Source organism: Acomys minous (assembly GCF_964271855.1).
Source record: "Acomys minous genome assembly, chromosome: 12".
Taxonomy (NCBI): domain Eukaryota; kingdom Metazoa; phylum Chordata; class Mammalia; order Rodentia; family Muridae; genus Acomys; species Acomys minous.
Window position 1 is genome coordinate 51,832,026 of NC_140493.1, and position 25,370 is coordinate 51,857,395.

A 25,370-nucleotide genomic window follows, 5' to 3' on the forward strand; every position below is an offset into this window, starting at 1 on the left:
ACAGAACTTAAAGGAATTGTAGCCCAGAGCTTGAAGGCCACCACAGCGACGCCTGTTCCAGAACTAAGCAACGCAGCCATGTACACCTACTGCTTTGAGCAAAAGTGTGATGAACTTATAAATATCCAGTGCACTCAGGGTGGGAAGTTTTGCCAGAGTGATGGAGAGTAGGGGTGTCTCACTGTGCGTGCCCATGTGATTTATGTGTGCACGCACATGCACGAGTACACACAGTAGGCACTTTGTGGTTGTTCTTGCTTTGTAACACCTAGAATGGTAGCTGGTCAATGCCAAAGAGGGGCTTCCCAGGAGGGCAGGATGTTGTAAGGACTCCTGAAAGGATTGATCTAAAACTCTCCTTGAGTGATCTGTAGCTGCCACACTAAGAGCCACCTGCTGGCAGCACCCCAAAATGAGGACTCCTGACAGTAACTACATGTTCAACTTAAGTGGCTCTCCTCTCTCCCTCTTCTCTCTCTCCTCTCCTCCTCTTCCTCCTCTTTTTCTTCTTCTTCCTCTCTCTTCTCTCCTCTCTCTCTCTCTCTCTCTCTCTCTCTCTCTCTCTCTCTCTCTCTCTCTCCCTCTCTCCCTCTCTGTCCCCCCAGATGCCCCATGTTACTGTTCCTAGTTAATCTAAGGCAAATATAGATGGATTCTGTTGAGTCCTTTTATTAAAGGGCTCAATGTGGTTTATCTCAAGAAAATTCCTACAATGGGTAACTGACTCCTGTGCGTATATGAAGTGGGAATTCTCTTTGCTTTATTAACCTCTTAGCATATTGCCTGCAGTGTGTAACACATTCTGGCGGGATACTTACTCAATATCAAAACCTTTTTTTCTGCATTTATGGAGAGGTTTATCCTTCCACTAAAACTACCCAAGCCAGCCCATAAGCCCCATAAGAGCCAGAACTCAAGCTTTTTATTTTGGATTTCTCCAGAACCTACATATTGACCAACATACAGAACATATATATTTTTATGTGGGATAGGGAAATAATATAAGGCCTCACTATGTATCTGGGCTGGCCTGAAACTTATTACATAAGTCCAGGATGGCTCCAAACTTGTGAATTTTCCTCTTCTATCTCACAAGCACCAAAGCTACATGTGTGTTCCATTGGGTCTCAGTACACACTTAATAGAGTGTCAAAGCTAGGTAGTGACAAAGTGAATATACAGGTAAATGGGTAAGAATGGCAGTTCACAGTATATATTAGAAGACTATGTTTGGACTTTATCCTGAAGGAAGGAATCTTTATGTACATACTACTGATAGCTGGCTTATGAGTTAACCTTAATCTGAGATGATGTCATCTGATGTCTCAGGATAAACGCAAAACCCAATGGCCTTGGTGTGTGCGAACTTTGTCCTGCCACTAAGAAGGAAATGATAAATGGCAAAGGGGACATCTCTGAAACAAAAACCAGCTGGCCAAGATGATACAACTAAATTTGAATTGATTTATCATCTCTGATCTGTTTGTCTATAAAAATGCTAATGAGAAAGAGAGAGAGGATCTTGAAGACAGAGTTTGTTCAGAGTTCCCAAATTGCTGGCTCTGAAGGAAGTAGGTTCTGTTGTCCCTGGGTTTTGCTCATGTGGCAGGCAAAAATGGGTCTGAATAACAAGACCCATTGTTCTAGAACTAGTAGACAGCTCAAAGTCAGATAGACAGAATGGAGGGAGAGACCCTCAAAGGAGCATGGATTTCTAGGCATCACTGTGTATCGGAATGCTACAGGCAAGGCTTTGATGAAATCACAAAGACCTGCAGATGTCCAGACTGCCCTACTTGCATTCCCCTGCAATCTAAACAGTCCGAAAGCCTGAATACGCCTAAAGAAATGAGTATCTAGACATTGGAATTCTTCACTGCAGGAATGCAGTCTTGACTCCCCTTCATCTTACCTTTTTGCCTTCTGCCCCTTCTCTCCCTGGCTTTCCTGGGAGACCCTTGTCCCCTTTGAAGCCTGGTAGACCTGGGAGGCCTGGGGGACCAGGAGGGCAGTCATTGCATACATCCTTGGAGAAGAGAAAACACTAGGTAAGTAATTCAGTTACTTGCAAGGCAAAGTGGCCCCAGGTCCTACCCCTCTGGGTAATATTTGGTTATAAATGCCAACAATGATGGAAAACCAAATTGATGCATTGTCATGGCCCAGGCACTTTTATGTCCAGATTTTTCTCAGCATAAATGAGTCTTGATTGTTACCCCATTTTTCCTTAGTTCTAGCCAGTCACCTGGCTGGAAGTATGGCCTGAGAAAATGATGTCAAAATTCATGTGAAAATGCCTGTGAGCATGAACAAAAAACATTAAGAGTGCACAGTGACGGCAAACACTTAGTGTTGCTAGAAATAGCATGTTCTGCCCGGAGGACAGAGTCAAACAAAGCCAGGAGGAAAAGTCTCTGTGGTGTGCCAAGGTAAAGTGGCTTCCTAAGAAAGGAGAACAAAGGAGGCCACAGGCACCTAGCACAGTATGCCCTGGCTGTGACACAAAGCCACATTCTGACCCTGCTCAGCACTGTTCTTTTCCTAGGACAAGCATTTAATAAATGTTCCTAGGAACTCAACTTTGTTCTTCCAGACACGTAAATGCTGTTCCTGCAGTAAATTGAAAGGTTGAGACTTGCCTGTGTCACCTCTAAATCTTAAACGTTCGCAGCATGGGACGTTATCAAGTAAGCTGACTGTACTCCAGCTACATCCTGTCCAGCTCTGTTGGATCACCTCCTCCTAAGCTCTTCTATTCATTCTCTCACTCAGGCCCCTTCCATCTTCTTATAGTAAAATTACATAAGATAGCACAAAGAAGGCGCTAAGAAGATAGCAAGCCTAGCTAGATGATGCCCAGGTCATCAGCCATTGTTACTGGCCCGCTATTCATTTGTAACAGATGCTTGCGAAGCCCCTGGTCTGCCATACACTGGTGCTGAGACCACTGACTGTATAATCTGAAGGGCAGCTGGTGTTAATCAACACAAAATGCACCAGCTAAGGTCCACCGCTCTGAATGGGAGGTCAAAAACAAACAAACAAGAAAGAAACAAACAAATATGTGGCCGCTATATGGGTTCATACTCAATGGCCTACAGTCTCAACAAATTCCATGTTCCCCTGAGTTGACCTCTAATCTCAGAATGTGGTTTTTCTGTCATAAAAGCAAGTTCTCTTTTCTCTTGCTTCTCTCCTATGTAATCCTCAGACATATTCTACATGTCTCCTACTCTAAACTTTCCTGATGGCATCTGGGTAGGGATGGTGGTCTCGTCATGCTCCCATGGACTCGTCTCACTGTTGGATGGGCTGCTTCATTCTCTCTCCACAAAGTAGAGAGAGTGGGGACAATCTTGATCATCGCAGGGACATGTCATAGCAAACAATCTTTCACGGTGCTGAGTTCAATAAATGAAACCAAAAGAGTCAACATGACTTTTCATGTCTTTCCCCATCTTAAGTAAGCTGTTTGAGAAACTGACTGAATATTTGGAAGGTATATAGCATAATTGTTGGAGTATATGTAGCAAGGGTAGTGAGGTAAAATGGAGGAAGAAATTACGTGTTTATTGGTTTCTTTCTTTCTTTTAAAATTAAAAGACCCAAGAAGAAACTAGGCTTTTTATTACAGTGCTTTTAAATGAGATGCATAAGTTGACCATTGCAACAGTGAATGGGTGAACAGATGGATGGATGTAGTTGTCTATGGGTAAATGGACATATGGGTAGGTGGATGACTAGAAGATATGAATAGGCAGGTGAATGGAAAAATGGTTGCCAGATAATGTTTTGATGACTAAGTTGGTGAGTGGGATAGATGAGCAAGAATGAAACTAGCTTGATGACAGCAAGAATTCATGCCACTAAGACCTTTTCTGGACTTGGAAACATAAAATCTTTACCACTTGCTATTGTTTCCAGCAAATCTTTAAATTCATACCATTCCTAGTTGTAGGCTATGCAAAACTGTTCCCTGAAGATCAGAGCTATCAGCAGTCCCAGCTGTTCCACTAAGAAGGCTGGACACAGCCTACTGCCTGGAACATCAGTCAGCACAAGATGAGTACCAATATTGTCCTGATTTTTTTTTTACTGTTGACACCCTGGAATCCTAGTTTCTGTAGATCCTATGCCCCATCAGGGGTAAGTCATATATTCTCTGAATTTCTAGAGACTGTACAGGGTCCTTTTTCCAACCAGACCCAACTGGCATATAGCCTCATGTCTCTGGCACAGGATTTCATAAGGCTTCTGCCCACTTGGACTATGTGCTCACATTTATGAGCCTTAGTCTTCTTGTTGGTGAAATGGAGATCTCAAGTCCACTGATAAAAAATAATGAATGGAAAGTGTCCACCATCTCATCAGAGATGGTAAGCACAATAAAGTAGTGGCTATATGTTCCCACAAGGTTTATTGTTTTACAACCTAAACTGATGTCTTGCTCCATGTACAGACTCATCTATTCCTCAACCTCCTATCCTATAAAAGGACGTTAGTAAAGGAACACTACCCAAGAATTTAAGGGAGGGGTAGATAAAAGGAGTCATTTAATGAGACATCCTGAAGTTGCCCTCCCTGTGAGCACAGTTCTAACTACATGAGTCCATTTCACAGGATGGTCTGAGATGAACCTTCTATCCAGGTGGTATCCAGGCTATCATGATGAGACACGATACTGCTCTAAAATGCTTACAGGCAACAGTAATTTTTGTAATGAAAGATGTTTTCTTGGTTCCCAGTTAGCTGGACTAGATTGTCATAAAGCATCACAATGGCCATAGAACTCAGTGTCAGAGCCAAAACGACAGCTCCAGGCAAATCCAGGACTGCAGGCTACACTTTAAAGGTTTCCAGCTGCACTGACCATAGTGCCCTTGTTCTCTCCGTGCTTACATCTTCCCAGATGAATGCAATGGCATCCTTTATAGCAGATGGAGGGCGAGCACTGGGCTAATGTCTGTCTCAGTGCTGCCACAATGAGATGTGAGGTTTGACCCTCTTGTTATTGCTGGCATATAGATTGGGATATATCAAAGATTAAATCCTGAGAAGTGCGCTCTGATGCAAACCCCAGAGCCACAAAACTATGAAGAATTATCTAAGCTGATAAAAACCTCTAAGAAACAAGAGATGGAATCAATGAATAACTATTTTTTATAATCTCTTTGATGGTACAAAAATATCTCTCCTGTCAATAAAAATCTATGAAAGTCTACTCCTCATATTTTAATAAAATGTGATTTTCCATTAATAGATCTCAATGTACAGGAAGATTAAAATCCTCAAGCTTATGAATTTTTTTATGCAGTTGTTTTGTTTTGTTTTTGTTTTTTCCCCATTGGGTTCATATGTTCACCAGAGACCTTCTGCTGTCACCCAGTGGTTTTTAGAATACAATTAGTAGAGACCTACAATCATATGTAGTGTTGAGACAAAGGCTTGGAGGAGAGCTAGCCAAGTGTCCTCCATTCCCATCACCATCAGCATCACCATCACCATAGTGCTTCTTTCTGAATCTGAATTCAAGGCTGCCACACCCCTGCTCATCTCTTCATCAGTCATATCAGTCAATAATCAAGACCCTTAAGCAAAGCACCTGGGCACCTCCAGAATTCAGCTTCCAGGTATGACTCTGGCCATATCTCATTTTCTTCTTGTCCAGTTATGCTCAGTACTTTGTATCTTTCAGAGAAAGAGAACACCATTCTGGAAACCTGTTAAGTATCCATCAAGTCAGGTCTGTGTTGGCTACAGGAACCAGTGTTTGTCCTTACATCAGTGGGCCTATATTTCTATCCTTCTCAGCAGGAACCAGAAACTGGCTGTTTGGCTCTGCCTCCAGCCATTTTCCAAAGGGAAGACATTTGTATATAGGGGTCAAGTACAGCCTTTGATTATGAAGATTGGATTCAGTTTCCAGAACAATCTATTCTATTCATTGACCCACTTTGTGTCTCTAGTTTCACATATGTACAACAGTACCATGAGTCATACCTACCTCATAGAGACAAAATTTGAATAAATAGTTTTCATAATGCATTTCAACATTACCCTGCAGAGAACTACTGTTCCATGTCTGCATTGTTTCATAAGGGAGTTCACAATTCATTAGGAGGGGCACTAAGTACTTGTAATGTGCCTCGTACAACCAAGAACCTGAATTAAAGCTAGATTTAACTTTACGTAGATGCATATGGATTCTGAGAGAGAAGAAACAGGAGTTGAAAGCTGAGTGCCCTTACAGAGGACCCACTTTGATTCTCAGCATCTGAGCTCAAAGCCATTTATAATTCCAGTTCCATAGGATCCAACACCCCCTTGTGGCCTCCGTGGGCACTGCATGAATATAGCACACATTCATACACACAGGTAAAGCACGCAATACACACAAAACAAAAGGAAATCTTTGGTGCATGTGGTTGGTAGCTGTCATATTGGATCATCCAGATGTACCAGGTACAGGTCACATAGAGAATTCATAACCAATGTTGTTGCTGCTGTTTTAATACTACCAGATATTCCTTTCAAGAAGAAAAAAAATAAGTGTTTGAGGCCTGTACTTCCCCATCACCGTTTTCAACACATGAACTTTTACCTTTACTAAGAGATTTATGTCCTCTGGAGACAGCAGTGGAGAAGGGCCCTGTCAAAGTAAAAATAAATAAGAGCAGACACACATATTGACATGAAGTATCTTTCATGCATCTTCAGAGAGTGAATGGCCTTCAGAGCAAGCCTCATCACAACAGGGTTTGAACATGCATGGGATGCAAATGGGTCTACCAGAATCCCAAGCCTGAGAACCACCAAAGGAAACTGTGCAAGGGCAGTGGCCACTCAGGCTACCCAACCCTGGATATAGCTAGTGGACTTTAGGCCATCCTGTCCCCAGCCTCATGTTGTCTCCTTCTGTTCTCCCTCCCTGCCCTTATCAAAGTTTAATAGGTCACCACAGATAGTATAGAAAACAGAGGGACAGACGACCTACAATTCGCCTGTCACAAATCTTCCAGATGGCTAATAGCAGTTGCTGTTCATCATTCATGACCTTAGTATGACTGTAAACCAGTGTCTTCAGCTCTCATGGCTGAAAGAACATTTTAAACACTGCACGTTATTCTGGGATGAAAATCTTTGGTTATGGGAAGGGAATCTGAGACATTTCCAAGGTGCCCTCCATTCCCATCGCCATCAACACATGGTGATGTGTGTAAGATAGTTGAAGGGTATGAGTGTAAGATGCAGCAGCCACTGCACTCAAAAATGCACTAAGACGGAACATGCGCTATGATGGCCATAGCCAACCAAAGCACAGAAGAAGAGTGGGGATCAGGGTGCATTGGGATCAAGGAACTCTTGAGGCAAATGAAAAGGCAAGACAACCCTTACAGGGGAGCAGTACCCTTAAATGTTCATTAGGGGTTGGAAATCTCTGCTGCAAGCTCAAGATTGTGGAATGGAAAGGGGCACCATAGGACCACTCCCCAGGGACAAGGCATGCACTCCATCCCACATCATGCATGGGAAGTATGGGCCACCATCACTCTATGGCAGTGACTCTTGAAAGAGGATAAGGTCTAGGCAATTTTTCTAGAAGTATCCATTCTCCCTAGCTCAGAGGCTTTGCCTCATACCGTAACTGATAAGCCATCCAACTGTTTGACATAAGTTAATTGCTGGTGTCTACAAATGATTTATGCTGTCTCCTGTACTCAACAGTTCAACAATTCAACCAGCTCTTAGAGCCACAAGGCTAGAATACCCCAGATTTGGGGCAGGGTGGTGGTGGTGTACAGTGACTAGCATAGAAAGGAGAACCCACTTAGCGTAGAGTTCCTAAAGAGATAGCAGAGTGAGACACTTACTTGCCTCCAGTTGTCAGAGTGAGACATTCTGGAGAAAAATATGACCTTTCTAATAGCAATTCATTAACCTTTTAATTTAAAAGGGGAAAGTTTTAGTTGAGATCTTTTTGTTTTCTTGAGAAGGTCATTTGTATCGCATGGGGGGTGGGGGAGACAGACAGCTTCCAGTGGAGATTTCTTAGGCAGTTGGCACTGTACTGTGACATCTTATACTATCATCTGTGTTCTTTTAATATCTGGTGTGAGCCCTTTGAATGTATTGGGCATTATTCACAGAGGAACGGAGGGCAAGGGAGAAGTAGAGACAACAGGAAGGGTTTGTGATGACTTCATCAGGGTCTTGCTCGTATCACTTTTCTGTAACCCCCATGAGGGGGTCTGAAGAAAGCTGTTTTGGTATTTTATGGAAGTGGTAACCTTAGGGCAGGGGACACAAGACACACATCCATGTGTCATGGATGCCTTTCAGGAGCTTGTCACAGGCTAGAGATTAGGCCCAATAACTTTACATGACACATGGTGGAATGTGAGAGGACTAAGAAGACAAATCTTATACCCACCTAAAGTCTCCTTACTCCTGCCCAGCCTCTGCTGGGAAAGCTAGATTGCCAATGATTGACAGGGGGGTCAGCTCTATAGACCACTCACTATGCAGCTTCATGGGGGTTTGGGCCAGGCCAGATAAAGATGGAGCCCTCTGTTCTATGGCGACCACTTATGAGACACCATTGACTATACTGTCTGTATCATCTCTGCAGGGTTGGTGTCAAGGTCTAACATGTACCAGATGTGATGTAAACTTTCAATGCCTTGGGCCTGAGTCTTGCTCTTCTATCTGTCTCACTGTGGCCCTGCTGCCCCTCGATGATGACACAGCTTGCAAACAGCTTCTTTCGCTGCTCTAAAGCAGAGTCCATGGAGGTAAGGAGGCACGTTATTTTCACACTTTGTAATGTGACTTCTGTTCATCTCTCTGGAGATCTGCAGTAAGAAGTGTCATAGCTCCAGAGACAGAATAAGATCCCAATCTTGCTCTAAGCTGGGGCCACCAGCTCTAACAAGACGGGGAGGGTTGTACGAGTCCACAACATTTTCTGTACCTTGGGCTCTGATCTAAAGCTGCTCTTGCAAAGACGACAAGCAATCCCTCAGACCCATCACGAGATGAAGCGTCTGTCCTGGGGCGCAACTTGATTGCAATAGTCGACTATGGGATGAGTCACCAGGCCTGAGACTCCTGCCTGATGGCTACTCCCTCTTGGATCGTGGTCAGCATCTTTGCATGGTTGACCTCCCCCTAGAGCTGCCTCTCCCACCTCTAGACATGTTCAGTCTCCTGAGTCCCTCCCTAAAGGGGCCACAAATGACCTGGTGCCTGGCTAAGTCTCTGGGACTTCTCTACTGCCACTGGCAACTCAGGGCATGTCCCAGAAGATGGAGGCACTGTACCTGAGAGATGCCTGATGGACCTCCATTTGCTAAGGACCTGTCAGTATCTCAAGCTCTTAGAGAATCAGTCTCTCATGACCATATGAAACAAAATCACGTCCAAATGTCTAAACAGGGACAACAGGCCACTCAGACAAAAAATAGAAAATGGACAAGTTGGAAATTTTCAGTGGATGCCACTATTGTCCAGTTTCCACACTAGTGTCAGATTCTGTCTACTGCTTTGTTTCACCGTATCTCAAGGCTAACGTGCCTGCTGGCCCATGGCTTACCTGAACCAAAGGGAAGCCCTTTCAGGGACTTGGAAGGTAAGAAGATGCCCACCTTTCCCAGGCTAGGCTTTCTGGCAGTGACTTTGAATCCACAACTCTCACCCCACCATTCTAGCCAGTACCTGGCTCTGCAAACAAGCACAGCGGTGGACATGGCTCCCCACTATGGCTTATGTGCGGTTGCACTGTACCCCAAATCATTTCCCTTTGCCCAGTTCATCCCTTGTTAAAGCTTCTGGAACTGTCTCAATTGCACTTTATTTCTTGCTGGCACCCTGACTGACAGTCAGCATTTATCTAGACCTGGCAGGTGACATACTGGTTTTCCAGGAGGCCCTCTTTCTCCTGGATTTCCTGGTGCACCCTAAGAGAGAAAAGAAAGAAAACCATCACAGTGGCGATCTGTTCATCCTTATCGAGTCTGCACATCCTCCCCCCCCCACCCCCATCAACCTCTGCTTCAGCCAACTGTGCCTTGGCTGTGGGGGAATTCACACAGCTTTGAAGATGGACTCTGGTTGAACTTCCAAGTGACAGTGATAAGGGTGTAGGGCAAACTAAACCTTCTTGTAAGTCCCTTCCCGAACCTCAAACTAAAACTGCCTTGTGTATATTGTGTATATGCAAACACACATTTACATACAAACCCATATTAATATTTTATTCCAAATATAAGAAGAGAGTGATTTCATTGATGATTTGATACAAGAACATAATGACAGGGGGAAGTTAGATCTGAGTATTGGAAAACAAGAACTATAGTAGCCTTCTTTTCTGAACCAGAGCCCAAGGAAGGGAAGAGGGCTGTCCTGTGCCTGTCTAATGGGGACCAAAGAAGCACAGACAACGAGCAGTGAGTAATGCTGATTACTGAAGCTAGGCTTTCTTTACACTATATAAACTCATGGTTGCCATTTATTTTGCCAGTGAGGATATATTGAATGTCTCTGGGGTCCTGGTTGTGACTGTATCAGGGACCTACAGATGGCAAACTCAGGGAGCTCTGATCAAAGGCCAAGAGATAAAGAAAAAGATGACTGCCATCGTCATCATAAATAGGTCTTGTCACAAGGGGCCTCAGCTGAGCCTGTGTAAGTCCCTTGAGGAAAGGGGCCAAAGCAAAAGCAAGAAGCCATCCATGGAAGAACCAGACCCTAGTTCATCAAAACAGAATGACCAAGAAATACAAGACAGTGTATTGGACACCCAGGAGTATACAGGGCTCTGAAAACATCATAAAAATGCTTTAAGAAAGAAATCTGAATAATTTTTTAAAAAGCCACAATTGACAGGAAAATAAAAAAATACATAAACAAATACCCTGGGGCTTCACAGAAATGTGACTGAGGCAAGGATGCCACCACATGAACAAGGGAGGCTAGGGAAAGATAGATGAGCTCAGAGGGGAGACCCTAAATGCTGACTAAACCCCCGGCTTTTCTTGTTACTTACGTCCTGGCCAGCTGGTCCCTGGGGGCCGGGGAATCCAGGTAAGCCTCGAGATCCCTGATGAAAAAGAAAGACAGGCTCCAACTGTGAGAAGATAGGACTTACCTTTGTCCGGCTATAGTTGGCTATGATCACACAAATGCTATGCTATGCTATGCTATGCTATGCTATGCTATGCTATGCTATGCTATGCTATGCTATGCTATGCTATGCTACGGGGAGCAACAACTGGTGTTAGCTATCAGCCTAACAAAATCTAGAATCACCACAGAGACGGGCCTCTGGACATGCCTGTGGGGACTATGACAATCATGCTAACTGCCTAGAGAAGACCTGTCTTAAGCATGGGCAGGGGATCTTGGGCTGTGGAAAACGAAGATGCTGAGCAGAGGACTAGCTTGCATTCATCCCTGTCTCCTAAATTGTGTGTGAAATGTGAGCAGCTGCCTTGTCATCCCTGCTATAACAGACTGCACCTTGCACAGAGCCTTGCCAGTCCTTTCTTCTTTGCGGTGCTTCTGCTAGGGTATCCTATTACAACAGCATGAACAGAAATTTGACAATAACGTATGTTTCCAGAGCACCATGCTCAAACCTTACTGAGCAGGACGTGCTCTGTGCAGACGTGTTCTGTACACAGATCCAATGCTGAGGAAAAACTTGCCTGCGAGCTTGACATGAGTCCTGTGCACTGGCCCCTTGCTGGAGTGGGAGGCACAGCTCCTGTAGAGGACCAGGCCTGAGCACCAATCCAGAATGCCCTTTGAGGCAGCATGAGTTGCACAGCCATCCTCATGAGATGCTAATTGGTTACAGTCGTTTCCATGCAGAAGACCCAGGGAAATGCTTGGCCTCATGCACGACAATCATGCCTTAGAAGATCACTCCATTGTGTTGACATTTTCTTGTCAACATCGGAGAATGGCACAGGCAACAGATCTCATGCCCTTACATTTACAAAGGGAAAATCAGCTCTTCTCAAGTCATTGGCTACCTGCCCTGCAGGAGCTGAAACTGCCTCCTCTAAAGCCTCTGAAGACCTCTCCTCAAACCTACCCTTCATCCAGAGTCTAACCATTTCTCTGCTCTACTCAAAACAACTTGCTTTGGAATCTAATGGCTGGAAGCCTCAATTGTTCTGAGCCTCAGTTTCCTCATCTGGCAAAACAAGCACAAGGCTACCTGCCTGTCCTCCTGAATGAGAAGTCTTACATGAACATCAATTTAAAAATATGTGCACAGATCTAAAGGCTGCGCCTGATCCCAGCTACGTCTGCTGACGAGGTGACATAAATGCAGAAGGTGCATTAACAAACCTGCAGTGGATGCTTGCAAACGGCCACCAACAATGGCGGCCGTTCCTGAGAACAAATGCATCCTGGGAGCTCTTTTGTTGCATTAGCAGAAAAGGAGCTCAACACATTGCTACAATGGCTCATAGGTGGTATTGTTGCCTCTATGTTACAAGTCAGAGGAAATCCTCTCATATATTCTTGGCTCTGTGGCTAGGAAAAGCCGGAATTCAAAACCAACTCTTCTGATCAAAGTTGATCAAATTCACTAAATTGAGGCTCTGCTTCTTTACTGGGGAGGAACTAACAGACAGGTAATGTCAGTCTCGGTATTCCCAGCTATAAAAATTGTGCTAGATTCAAGGACTCCAGCACTCCCTCCCTCCTCATATGCCCATGCTCATGTTTTGGGCTCTGTCTAGTATGAAGAATTTCTAGTAATGTTTGATTGTCCCTAGTTTAGAATGCTCTATCTAAAGCATACTGTACCGGGGGTCCTTTGTCTCCTGGTTGTCCTGAAGGTCCCTAAGAAGAGAACAAATAGATTAACAAACAAAATAGGAACACTCATTTTGCCATTTAAGCATGCTGTGGTCATTCTTAAAAAACAAAAATAAAACACCAGGACCTCACATAGCCCAGGCTGGCCTCAGCATTATGTGGCTAAAGATAACCTTGAACTCTTGACCTTTTTGCCTCCACTTCCCACGTCCTGGGACATGTACCACCATGATGTTTTGTAAAGTGTATTACTAAGCTAGATTCCCTCTATCCTTCCAGAACAAGTGTCATGCATGCACTGTTGCTCCCACGAGGTTCCTCAGTCTTGTTCTGCCCATTCCACATACCTTTGGTGTGACCTGGGTTTCCCATCTTATCCACCCTTGGAGAGGTCCTGGCTCTTTCTGCATATGCCAGAGCTTAATTTATCAACGAGCAACTCTCAGTTTTCCATGAACAGATTAGTCTGTGTCCTGAGCCTCTGCTCCTATATTGGTGTTTTCATCTTGCTGTAGCAGTTCCCAGGAAGTCATTGTAAGTATTGCCAAGAGGGAGAAGAGTTTCCACACAAAGCCCCAGGCCCCTGCATTGTGATGAAGTCCCCAGGACCCCTATTGCTTATGCTCCTGAGCTATAAGACAGCAAAAATGAGCATCCTTTCAAGTGCACAGTGGAGCACCACGAGAAGCAGAGGTCTGAAGATACAGCAGAGAAACAGAGCCCTGAGGGCAGTAGATGGAGAGAGGGGTTCTGGGAATATAGTAGAGGCAGAGAGTGAGGACAAGGGCTCTTTGGATCAAGATGTTACACACACACACACACACACACACACACATCAAACAAAACCAACAAACAAACAAGCAACAAAACAAGCAAAATCAAGACATTTACTGGATCACAATAAAAACCCAGAAACATTTATGTGCTTTTTCTCTTTTTTCTGGAGAAAGCATCACAGGCTTTATATGACAGGGTCTCCACCACAACACTACACCCTGCTACTGAGTAGGGCTTCTGCCAATGATCTCTACTGACACAAGCATTTCCACTCTCTTTCCGCATGCCCTGTGGACTGGGATGCAGCCATCAGTGAGCAAGCATTTTTTTTCTGTGCAGAAGTATTCCAGCTAATAAAAGCTGACAAAATGGGAATGGCATCACTTAGCTATTGATGAGTTTTTATTATTCACTTCTCAAACTTTTATAGCATTTGGTAATGGCTTAATCCTTCTCCACACACAAGGAGGACCAGCTAAAGACATAGAGAGGTCTGTGAAGAAGGAGACTTTTCACTATTATTATTCTCCATGCCAGGAGAGGTGCCAGATGCTACACACACACACACACACACAAACACACACACACACACACACACACACACACACACACATACACACACACACTTTAGCCCTAGCAGGATGCCTGAACACTGGGTATCTCCATTATCCATTTGATATAGATAGAAAAGCTGAAACTGAAATACATTAACTTAGCTGAAGTCAAACAGGTAAAAATGATGGGCTTGGAAGTCCCCTCTGCTGCACTTGGCTCCGAGGCCACTGATTCCTCTATCATAATGCATCATGCATCTGAATTTTGTTCTTCTTGGGTAGTGTCCAATGGGGCTGTAATATATTATTTAAAGAAATGTAATGAGGGCAGCCTGTCCTTGGCATGAGGAATGTTGCCATCTTATATTTAGTGTCACTCTTTGTTTCCAAATTAAATTCCAACTTTAAAACCTTTAACTTGCTCATTAAGCCAGGTCTCAAATTACTATCTTATGCAACTTTGGTGGACAGGCTTTGCCTTCAAAGATGTTCATTTCAAATCTTTGCTTTATCAAATATTAACTCTTTAACTTTAAGCAAATTCTTTCACATCTCCGAACTTCAGTTTTTTTCTATTACAATACAACGCTAGATGGTCAGTTTTCCTCATATTATTAGAAATAAAACACAAAATAGAAAAGCTACCTGATGCCTGTACCATAAAAACCATGCCCGGGGCTATTCTACAAACTTTTCAAGGTTTTATGAGCAGTGGAGTAATACAGAAACCCACAACTGACAAAAATGCAAAAAGGTTAAGTCAGTGGAATTCTCAGATACAAGTGGGACACCTATGCCACATCCCTCTACCCAAGACTCATGTGCCATCACAAAAGCGGGGCAGAAATCAGTGAGAGCCAGAGATCAGGGAGAGGCACAGCAAAACACCATCTTCTGGACATGGTAGGACCACTGTGCACACGAACTCACAGTAGCTATGGTTGTCTGCCTAAGATTAAGCCAGGGAACACTCTGACATGAAGATAGCAGAAGGCCATGAGCCCTACCAACTGAGGAACTATAGACAGTTGGTGGCTTCTGAGAAAGGGAGAGTGAGTGTTTTTCAAGGATGTGGCTCCTGGGAGGTCAACCGCATTCCAGTGGAGATTCCCACACCTGAATATATGGGTACCGCAACTGGAATCAATGGGTTATAAAAAATGATGATACCCTATAAGCATATACAGGGGGAGGAAATCCCCCTCAGGCACAGTCATAGGGGAGGGGAATAAGGGGAAAATGGGAGGGAGGGAAGAATGGGAGGATACAAGGGATAGGATAACCATTGAGATGTAACAAGAATAAATTAATAAAGGAGAAAAAAATGATGGATCTTGGAGGAGTTAGAGGGAGAAGGAGAGGATGAATAGGACCAAAATACATTGTATACACGTATTACATTTCAAAATATGTGTCGTGGAGGAGTATTACATAGTGACTTCCTTCCTAGTTCTGAATCCTTTGTAAGACTTTGTAATGGTCCCAAGAGGGTATTTTTCTCAACAATTAATTGGTCCCCAGATGATGATGCTATTTGGCAAGTAATAAAATGCTATGGAAGTGGAGCCCACCTGGAGGAAGTAAGTAAATGCTGTAAATGTCCTAAGGGTTAAAGCCTGGGCTTGATTCCAACCGAAGCCACAGTTCCTGGCTGCTGACATAGCATAGCCAGACATCTCTGTCTCCTGCTGCTCCAGCTGTGAGCTAATCCCACAGACATGCGTGAACAGCCATGGTGGACTATAGCTCCCAAACTGTGATCATGGAAAGACAAACCATTCTTCCTTGGCACTGTTGGGAACCCCATCACAGTGATTAGAGAGACAACACCACATAATCTCATATGCATGTCCAAAAGTCATCTTAACTAACACCCTGGTTTCAGTCTTTGGTACCATTTTCCACCCAGAGAAACTACTACTGCTTAGTGGATGTATAGTCAGAGATTTAGCCAAAGCACATACATGACACACCTAGACCTCTATGACAAAGAGAACAAGGGAGTTCCCAAAGGCTTCTAGGCTTGTATCAAAAGATTCAGGGTCAACTTGTATAGACTCCTATGGGAATAAGCTAAAACAACTTAAGCATAAAAAGATATATTAAGACACCAAACACATTTAAATCGTTGAGTTTAAGCATTATTTAAAAATAATCAAAAGTCTAATGGTCCATCTCTGTAAGGCATTATGTGAAAGCACTCACTGGGGAGGACCCACGCATTTCCATTCACACTAGGTGTATAAGCTGTGTGGACAGGTTGTAGAGGAGGGAACTTTTCTCTATAGAGAAACAGTCCAGCCAATAAAGGCAGAAGAATCATCTGACAGAACTACCATAGCACCCATCTGCAGCCCTTGATGTGTTAATTGATGGGACTTTGGACATCAAAGGGTGTGAACATCACAGAAAGAGACCCACCAGACATCCTATGTGCCTCCTGATGTGCAATGGGCCGTCTGTGAAGTCTTGCCAAAATCATTGTTCCTGGATCTGACCAAGCCTCTGGACTTGGATACTAATTAATGAGAATGACACAGGTGGCAGCCCCTGCTAAACTATCATATTAGTGCATCCTATTAGCAAAGTTAAAACAACCCCATGGAACAAAGAATAAACCTGATGTCCTTTATAAGCAAATAGGGAAATTTAAAAGGGGGGATGGGCACCCAGCGTGGTGGTACAAACCTTTAATCCTAGTACTTGGGAGGCAGAGGCTGGTGGATCACTGTGAGTTCAAGCCAGTCTGGTCTACAAAGTGAGTCCAGGACAGCCAAGGCTACACAAAGAAACCCTGTCTTGAAGAACAAAAATCAAAACAAAACAAAACAAAAAACAATAAAAAGGAAGAGATGGGAAATCTACAAATTAGTCAGAGATGTCTTTTGAAAGGTTGGGCAATTCATATTTGCTCACTTGGCTCTTAATTCAGAGAAGATAAAAAAAATTGATGAGCAGGACACAGGTGAAATGATTAAGAGGTGAGTCGTGGCAATACATTTGGCATCGTGTTTTCTGTGTGTGATAATGAAGTTGTACTAGCATTTTAGAAGTTTTTAATCTTTCATAATTATAGTCTATAAAATATGTAAATTAAAAATTATGTATTCCTGGGCATGATTCAAAACCAAGAGGATCAAGAGATGATAAAACGAAAATAGGGAACATTTACTGAGAGTTCCTGGTAGGTGACTGTTTTAGAGTTTATGTTGCTGTGATGAAACACCATGACCAAAAGAAGCTTGGGGTAGGCAAAGGGTTTACAATTGTAGGTCACAATTCCAGGCAACAGTCTATCAGTGAGGGAAGTCACGGCAGGAACTCAACGCAGGAACCTAGAGGCAGGAGCTGATGCAGAGTCCATGAAGGAGGGATGCTTACTGGCTTGCTCCTCACAGCTTGCTCAGCCTGCTGTCTTACAGCACCCAGGACTACCAGCCCAGGAGTGCCAACCGACCAGTCTAGCAGTGGTGGGCCCACCTACAAGGAGCTGGGCCCTTACACATCAGTCATCAGTCAAAATGTACCACAGGCCAATACGGTTGTGGGAAGGCATTTTCTAAAATGAGGTTCCCTCTTGCAAAATAACTCTAGTTTAGGTCAAGTTGACATAAAAACTAACCAGCGCAGTAGCCATATGGCTACAAGGGGGGTGTGGTGGAGGGGATCTGGCCTGGTGTCCCCTCTGCAGGAATATCCTGTTTCTCTTTTCTGTGGAACTCCCTGGTCTTCAACTTTCTCACCTTTTTCCTTCTGAGTAGAGTCTCCAGTTTTTCTTAGGTAGATTTCAATGGATCTTGGCATCTCATAACCCTGACCTACTGAATGCTAATCAGGTGTCATGAAGTAGCTTTCCTCACACAAGGAGCATCATAGCTTGGCTGCTCCTGGCTCTGGGAGTCACTGTTCTCTTCCCCCAGTATGTAAGACACATCACAGGAATTCAGAAACAAAAGTTCTAGAGAATAAAAATGTACTGTACTTCCTCATATGTCTATGGCAAGAGGAAAAGTGCTCATCAACCTTGTAAAGATGTAAAGGAGTGCTTCCCCAAAGCAGAGATAGACAGAAGGCATGTACCACTTACCAGACCATGGGGCCTCTGTTTTATCAGTTTCTGTGAACTGCACCTGTCAACAGGCACCAGTGTAGGCATGTGTGTATGCATTCCCATGTGTATTGGTACGTGTGCATGTGTCCCCATGTGATATATATATGTTTATGGTATGTATGCAAGCTTAAGACAGAGATATGTTCTGGGAAATACACTGTTAGGTGATTTTGCCATTGTGCATACATCATAAAGTGTCCTTATAGAAACTAAGATGGCTATGGGATCACTAAACAAATAGCAGTCAAAGACTTCATTATACATGCCGTCCTTTGCTGGCTGTAGCATCCTTAGGCAGAGGGAGCACCAGGCAGAGAGAGTGCCAGACTTTCTACACAGAAGAGAAGTAGATACAGAAAGAATCAAGAGAAAGTGAGGTCTGGCCTGGGGAGGCCTGAGCGTCTCCAAATAGTAAAGAAGTGGTTCAGGTCCAGGGTTCAGAAAAACAGCTATAGGTCTGCAAGGAATAGAATAGAAACACAGAGACCTAGAAGTAAAAGCGACAAATGCACACTTGGGGGCAGAGGGAGATAAAGGGACACCAGGGCCAGCATCTTGTTAAAACACAGGAGTGCAGGTGGGTACTTGACAAGGGCTTATGGAAGAAACAGTGACAGAAGTAGCAGCAGCCGAGGCCTTTCTCTATCCAGGACCAAGAAACAGCCCTTCCTTGTGATGACTTTGGCTGTGTACAACAAAAACTAGCCAGGAGAGCTAAAGTCCCCAGCATGTCATGAAGCAAGCAGAAGCCTCAGACCCCCCAAAAGCAGAGGATGATCACAGTGCCTCCATCCAGAGTAAAGATCAACTTCTTTCAAGTGGCTCCCCTGCCTTTCATAAGCAGCAGCAGGGCCAGGTGTCTTAAGCCTCAGGCTCTTTATCCACATTGTAACCAAAGTCACCTCACCGACTGAGACTAGGTTCATGGAAGTCCTAATCCAGAGCCTGGTCCACTCAACTGTGCCTTAGGAAGCATTGACAGCAACACATGTTTGTTCCACTTACAAGGGAGAAACACTGTTTTAAATCATTCCTTACCCTCAGAAGAAAGTCCTGGACTTTGCCCTAAGGCTTACTTTTGAAACTTGGTTACATAGAAAGCAGTGTTGAAGGCCAGGAGTCTGGAGGGAGGCAGATCCTCATACCTTCCCTAAAGCCCTTTGCTGTCCAGAGGACCTGGAAACCTGTGTGCACTAGACAGGGTTTGAGAGGACTTCCATGAGACTCTAGCCCTGTCCCTTTCCTGCATCTCACCATAGCAAGGCTATGAAGTTGTCCCTGGCTCAGTACTAGCCAGCACCCGGTATCCCCTATAGTGCCCAGAGAAGACTGCAATATTCTTATCTAACGGAAAGTAGTTAACCTAATTATCTTTCTGCTACTAAAGGACATACACCAAATCAGGCAGATAAGACACATAAACACAGAGAGCATTTGCCTCGCCACATAAGCCAAGTCCAGGAGCAATAGTGGACATAAAAGGACATGATACTCTGAAGATAGGATATGTGAAGTGGACACATCCCTTCTGTCCTCCTGCTAGAAGGGACACTGAGGCATCTGTGGGATCCAGGCCAGCCTCCCATGGCCTCTACATGCCTTCAGGGGCATGGCTTCACATCGTCATGCCTGCAGCTTCTTCATCAGCAAGCAGTGATGGTCTCCCATGATGTTGGGGGCATTAAATGTGCATGAAGGAGAAAGACCTGAAGCTTCTGCTCTGACTACCGTCCAGAGGCAGCTGATGCTGGGTAATACTATTATTCTAACGCTCACATCGCAGTGGCTGCCAGCTCTGTGATTTTTATATAATTCCACAGAAACTAGAGGCACACACACACACACACACACACACACACACACACACACACACACACACCACCACCACCACCAACAACAACAACAACAAACAACAAACAAAAACATGTGGTGCATTGAAATTCTGTATTTGCCTGAAATTGGTTGGCTCTGGGCTTGCTGCCACTCTCTAAGCTATTAAGCCACTGGGGGTGGGAGGCATTAAGGATGCCTTCCAGGAAGTAGCAAAGCCTATACATGATAAAGGAACATGTGGGGCTCAAGGCCAATGCCCAGATCACAGTTCCTGGGAGCAGCTCTCTAGCTACAGTATTAGTACCTCATCTCTCAGAGCTTACCATGTAGTCACCCTAGAGTCAGCTGCCCACAGGCACAATAACAAACTCTGTCTGGACTTACTTCCTGTTTCTGACTCACTTTGCCACATCTAGGAGCAAACTTTTAAGATCATCTCTCCAAACATTAAGGTCTTGTGGTGCTGCCCCCTTACTAAAATGCCATTGCTTGAAATTGGATTTTAACACTACACACGAGATCATTACATGCTATATAGAACATGGATTTATTTATTTATTTATTTATTTATTTAGCCTCTGAGTTTTCTTTTTTTTCCTCTCTTCATTTTTAAATTAATTTATTCATATTACATCTCAGTTGTTAGCCCATCCCTTGTATCCTCCCATTCCTCCCTCCCTCCCGCTTCCCCCCCTACTCTCCTCCCCTATGTCTGTGACTGAGGGGGACCTCCTCCCCCTATATATGCTCATAGGGTATCTAGTCTCTTCTTGGTGACCTATTATCCTTCCTCTGAGTGCCACCAGGCGTCCCCATCCAAGGGACATGGTCAAATATGGGGCACCAGAGTTTGTATGAAAGTCAGATCTTCTCCACTTAACGGTGGAGACTGTCCTGTCCATCGGCTGGTCTGGGTAGGGGTTCGAAGTTTACTGTCTATATTTTCCTTGGCTGGCACAAAATCTATTGATAACTGATAAATGTGAAAAAGAAATCACTGAGGATACTAGTGTTATAATGTGCCTGCTTCTCACATGTTAGTATACTCCCCAAACTGCCAGAAACACAGACATCAATTTCTATGTCTCATTGTGATTTTGACTATGCTTATTTTAAGGTCTTCAGTTTAGGTCCTGATATTTTCAGTAATAAAGGAAAAACAGAGCTACTTTTACGGTTGAAAATTTACATTTTTAATCTGACCATGTCCCTTATTATTCATTTAATTTAAACTATTTTTCTGTGGTATCAGTGGCATGGATTTACAATATGATGCTGTATGCAAGTTCTTTGACTCATATTAAGGACATAATGCTTATAATAAATAGAAGCAGAAAGATAAAAAAAAAAAAAGATCATCTCTCAAACACATGGTTCGAGTACCCACCCTAACTTTGAAGGACAACCTGTCTCCCCTAGGAGGGTAGTGCTGGATATGATCCTGTGCTCCACAGCATGGAGGAAAGAGACAGAGAGAGAGTGGGGTGGGGACAGAGACAGAGACAGAGACAGAGAGAGAAAAAGAAGCAAGAGACAGAAACAGACAGAGAGACAGAGACACAGACAGAGACAGAGACACAGAGAGACAGAGATAGACGCCAGACTGCTCAGCAATGGTCCACATTCCCCAATAATTTGACACATCCCTTCCTCGCCTCTATTACACATCTGGTTGCTAGCAGCAAGTCCTTGAATCTCTCATGCAGCTTCTCAGGCCATCACCAGCCTAGGCTGATGGCCAATGAGATTTATGGTAACGCAACATGGTTTCAACCACCAGGAAGCTTTTAATAAGCCCAAGTGGTAGAAATGCACTAAAGAGTTGATTTACAGCCTTTTGGCTGCAGCCAGCAAATTACATTTCCCGTGGAATCAGTTAGGCAGGAGGGATTTTTCATGGCGATTTCGCCTAGCTAGATTTGGGGTGAGTTGTGCCACCTCTGCTGCCTGGCTGTGTAAAGATGAGTTTGCTGTGGTGTATCCTTGAGGAGTGGCCAGGACACAAAGGGACAGCCATATTGCAGGCACTGGGCATGATATTCCCTTTTCTGAGGATTAACTCCATCAGGAATCAAACTCCTAACTGAAGAGATAGGGGCCCTTCTGAGAAGACAACTTCAGAAATATAGAAGTCTTGTCTACTGTTTCTTATCTTTTGCTCCTCCTAGTTACTAGACACTAAAATAAAGAAGTCCAAAAACAAAAAACAAACAAACAAACCCACCATACAATGGATATGTAATGGAGAGCTTTGATTTTCAGAAGTTCTAGATGAAATTTTCTGCTACGGAAGGCAATAAAATCAGACACAGTGTCTGTGGAAACCAGAAAGACCCAGAGACCCTGTGTAATTTTGTCCTGTCACACTGAAGGAGTCCTCATTGCTTGTAGGGAAGGGTCAGCCATTTGCAGTGGGGAGGTGGCCAGGCCTGTTGGAGAGTTGAAGAACAGAGAGCCATGTGTGAAGAGAGAGGCCTAACCTGACGCAGATGTATGCGGACCACAGACAAGAGCAAAAGGGAGTTTTATTTCATGTGATTGTATAGATGAAAAATTACATCTCTCGTCTTATTCTTTGGGCGTTATATATGAAGAATTGTTACTTGGCCTATGAACTACAACAATACCCAACACGGTAAGGTATCCCCAAAGGTGCCACAGTGCCACTTATAGGTTAGGGGCAAACACAAGCTGTCTAATTGGACTTAAGGTCTGCTCAACTGCTCAAAAAGAGAGAATTTACCCCTGGTACGTAAATTAGCCAACTATCCAAAGTGGTGAGGCACGGACACTAGAGGAGAGCCCACTACTGCCACTTTCCTAAGTATATCAATATTTCTTCTTATACTCACAGGTAAGTGTAGCTCTTAACCCTCCATCAAAGAAACTTCCCTTTGCAGCAGACAAAGAACAATCTAGAAATTTGTAGAGAACATCTGACCGTGGGGTGGCCAACCTCAAGTGATGCATCTGCGACCAAACTCCTCACACCAAAGGCTCAGAGCATGCTGTGGAAGACGGGGGTGGGTATCGGATTATAAGAGTCTAAGGACCAATATGTCTACTGGAAGAGTGTGTCTTCTATAGACGATGGGAAGTTGCATCCGGGAAGTTCAACACTATGGTAGATAGCAGAAACAGTATGAAACTCCACCACTAAATGAAGAGATAGAGGTAACGAATAGTTATCTAATACCAAGTAGCCAGCCCTCAACACATATACACACAAGCAACACTAAATGAATTTAGTAGGCTGTATTTACAAATACACATTCACACACAAACACACACACACACACACAAAACACACACCAAATAACATTAATAAAGACAAGAGGTCGTGAATACAGTCAGGAGTGAGAGATGGACACAGGAGGAGTTGGAGGGCTAATGATGTTAATAGAGAACTCTATGTGAAATTCTAAATTAAAATAATAAAAACAATGGTATTACTTAAGACCATCGTGGTTGTGGTCCACACATCTCAAATGCGGAAAAAAAGCAGAGACTAGGCCACGTGCTGTTCTGGTTTCTAGCCAGGTTATGTTTAGCAGGGTGAAGTTAGACAGCACATGGCTTAAAATAATAATTGCACATGGGTACTTGAGCTATCCCAAGGCTTAGCTGAGCCTTTGAGCTTTTCTCAAGTAATAGTAAGACATGGCTGGCTGTCAAGAAAAAAAAATGCAGTTGAAGCTGAATCAATATTCTGCCTCTAGCAACGAAGAGAGCACACAGGAGAAGAGAAAGCTTCAGATTGGAAATTGTCCTTAAATTCTGAAAGCTATCGCTCACTGACAGGGAAAAAGACACACTTCTGTCGTGGTGAAAAGACACCAAACATTACTCTATTCTCAAGAAAAGAAATGTAGTTCTTCACCAAAAGCAATTCTAAATTCCAATGTCATGTGCTCTGGCTTTGGCCAAAGTGGAGGATGGCTGGGTTGAGGACAAAGAGAGTGAGCCTCCACAGGGTGAGCATGTATAACTCTGAAACAACAAAGGTACTAACACCATGGGTCTTACAAGCCTGAAAAACCCACAATAGGGGAGGGGGCTATGATTGGGCTGTAAAATGAATAAATTTTTTAAAAAAGAAAGTAAAATAAAAAAATAAATCCCACAGTTTGAGGACCGTTTGTGGATGCTGTTTTGCAACCATGATTCGATTTAAGTTCTCATCTTTACCAATGAGAGGAATTAAGGTAATTCACATTTTGTTGTTGTTTTGGTTTGGTTTTGGTCCTGAAATACACAAAACCACAATGTTTCCCTGGATACATTCCTTCCCCAGCCTAATTTTATTGGCTATGATTTCGTTACTCAAAGTTTGATCCATGAGTGTTTTTTTTTTTCTTTACAAACACTGGGTGAAATCACACCAGCAGTAGCTACATGCACAACGCTGGGCACAACAACACAGCATCATAAAAACGGGCAGGACTAATAAGACCCCACACAGCCCTGAGAAGCTATAGGCACTTGCTGGGGGCAAGAAGTCAAACTCCTCAGTGGTCATCCCCTGTAAGGCGAGTGCCCTTGCTCAAATAAATAAAGCCACACCTGTGTTCACACAGGCAACCCTAATTCAATTCAGTTGGCAGCAAGCAAGATATGGAAACAGAAGGACAGTTTTGGTGAGAAGGAGGGGTTCAGTGGAAGGAAGGAAGAAAAGGAGAAGGTAATAGTGGGAAATATGACCCAAGTACATTTTATATAATATATATTTCATATGTATATATGCATTATATATAAATATATGTGTGTACACAAAATGTATACATACATATATATGTGTATATATATCATATGCATACAATGAAATTATGAAAGTAGAAATACAGAATTGGTGAGATTTGTTGCCTTGTTTTGAATGAGACCCATGCTTTGGAAAAAGTTTCATTCTTCTTATTCCCATTAGAGGTACAACAAATTTTGTAGCAAACCCCCCCAGCCATGTACACAGACCCTTCATTCAATGGACCCAAAGACCCACAGCCCATGGCCATATCAGCTGAAACATGACTATCTCTCCAGGTTCTTATGCTGTGGACTTCCAAGACAACTAGCCGGGGTGTGCAGTGTGGCCTGAGGACAATGACATTACTGAATAAGGACTCACGGGTGGACCAGCGACCCCGATTCCTGGGTCGCCTCGGCTGCCAGGAGAGCCAGGGATCCCAGGTGTTCCTCTGTCACCCTAGGGAGACAGAAAGATAGGATGAACAGGTCAGTGCTGGCAAGAACAGGAAGAATTACGC

At 43.7% G+C, this 25,370-nt stretch overlaps 1 protein-coding gene across 1 annotated transcript in view; it reads right to left on the reverse strand.

Annotated features, from left to right (window-relative positions):
• COL22A1 (collagen type XXII alpha 1 chain) overlaps positions 1-25,370 on the reverse strand; it is a 246,003-nt gene that overhangs the window by 60,022 nt on the left and 160,611 nt on the right. Inside the window, exons 40-45 of the mRNA XM_084747922.1 lie at positions 25,232-25,309; positions 12,823-12,858; positions 11,045-11,098; positions 9,912-9,956; positions 6,602-6,649; positions 1,913-2,026 (exon numbers count right to left, since the gene is read on the reverse strand). Of these exons, the coding sequence (XP_084604048.1) occupies positions 1,913-2,026; positions 6,602-6,649; positions 9,912-9,956; positions 11,045-11,098; positions 12,823-12,858; positions 25,232-25,309 (375 nt within the window). The remainder of the gene's footprint in view (positions 1-1,912; positions 2,027-6,601; positions 6,650-9,911; positions 9,957-11,044; positions 11,099-12,822; positions 12,859-25,231; positions 25,310-25,370) is intronic.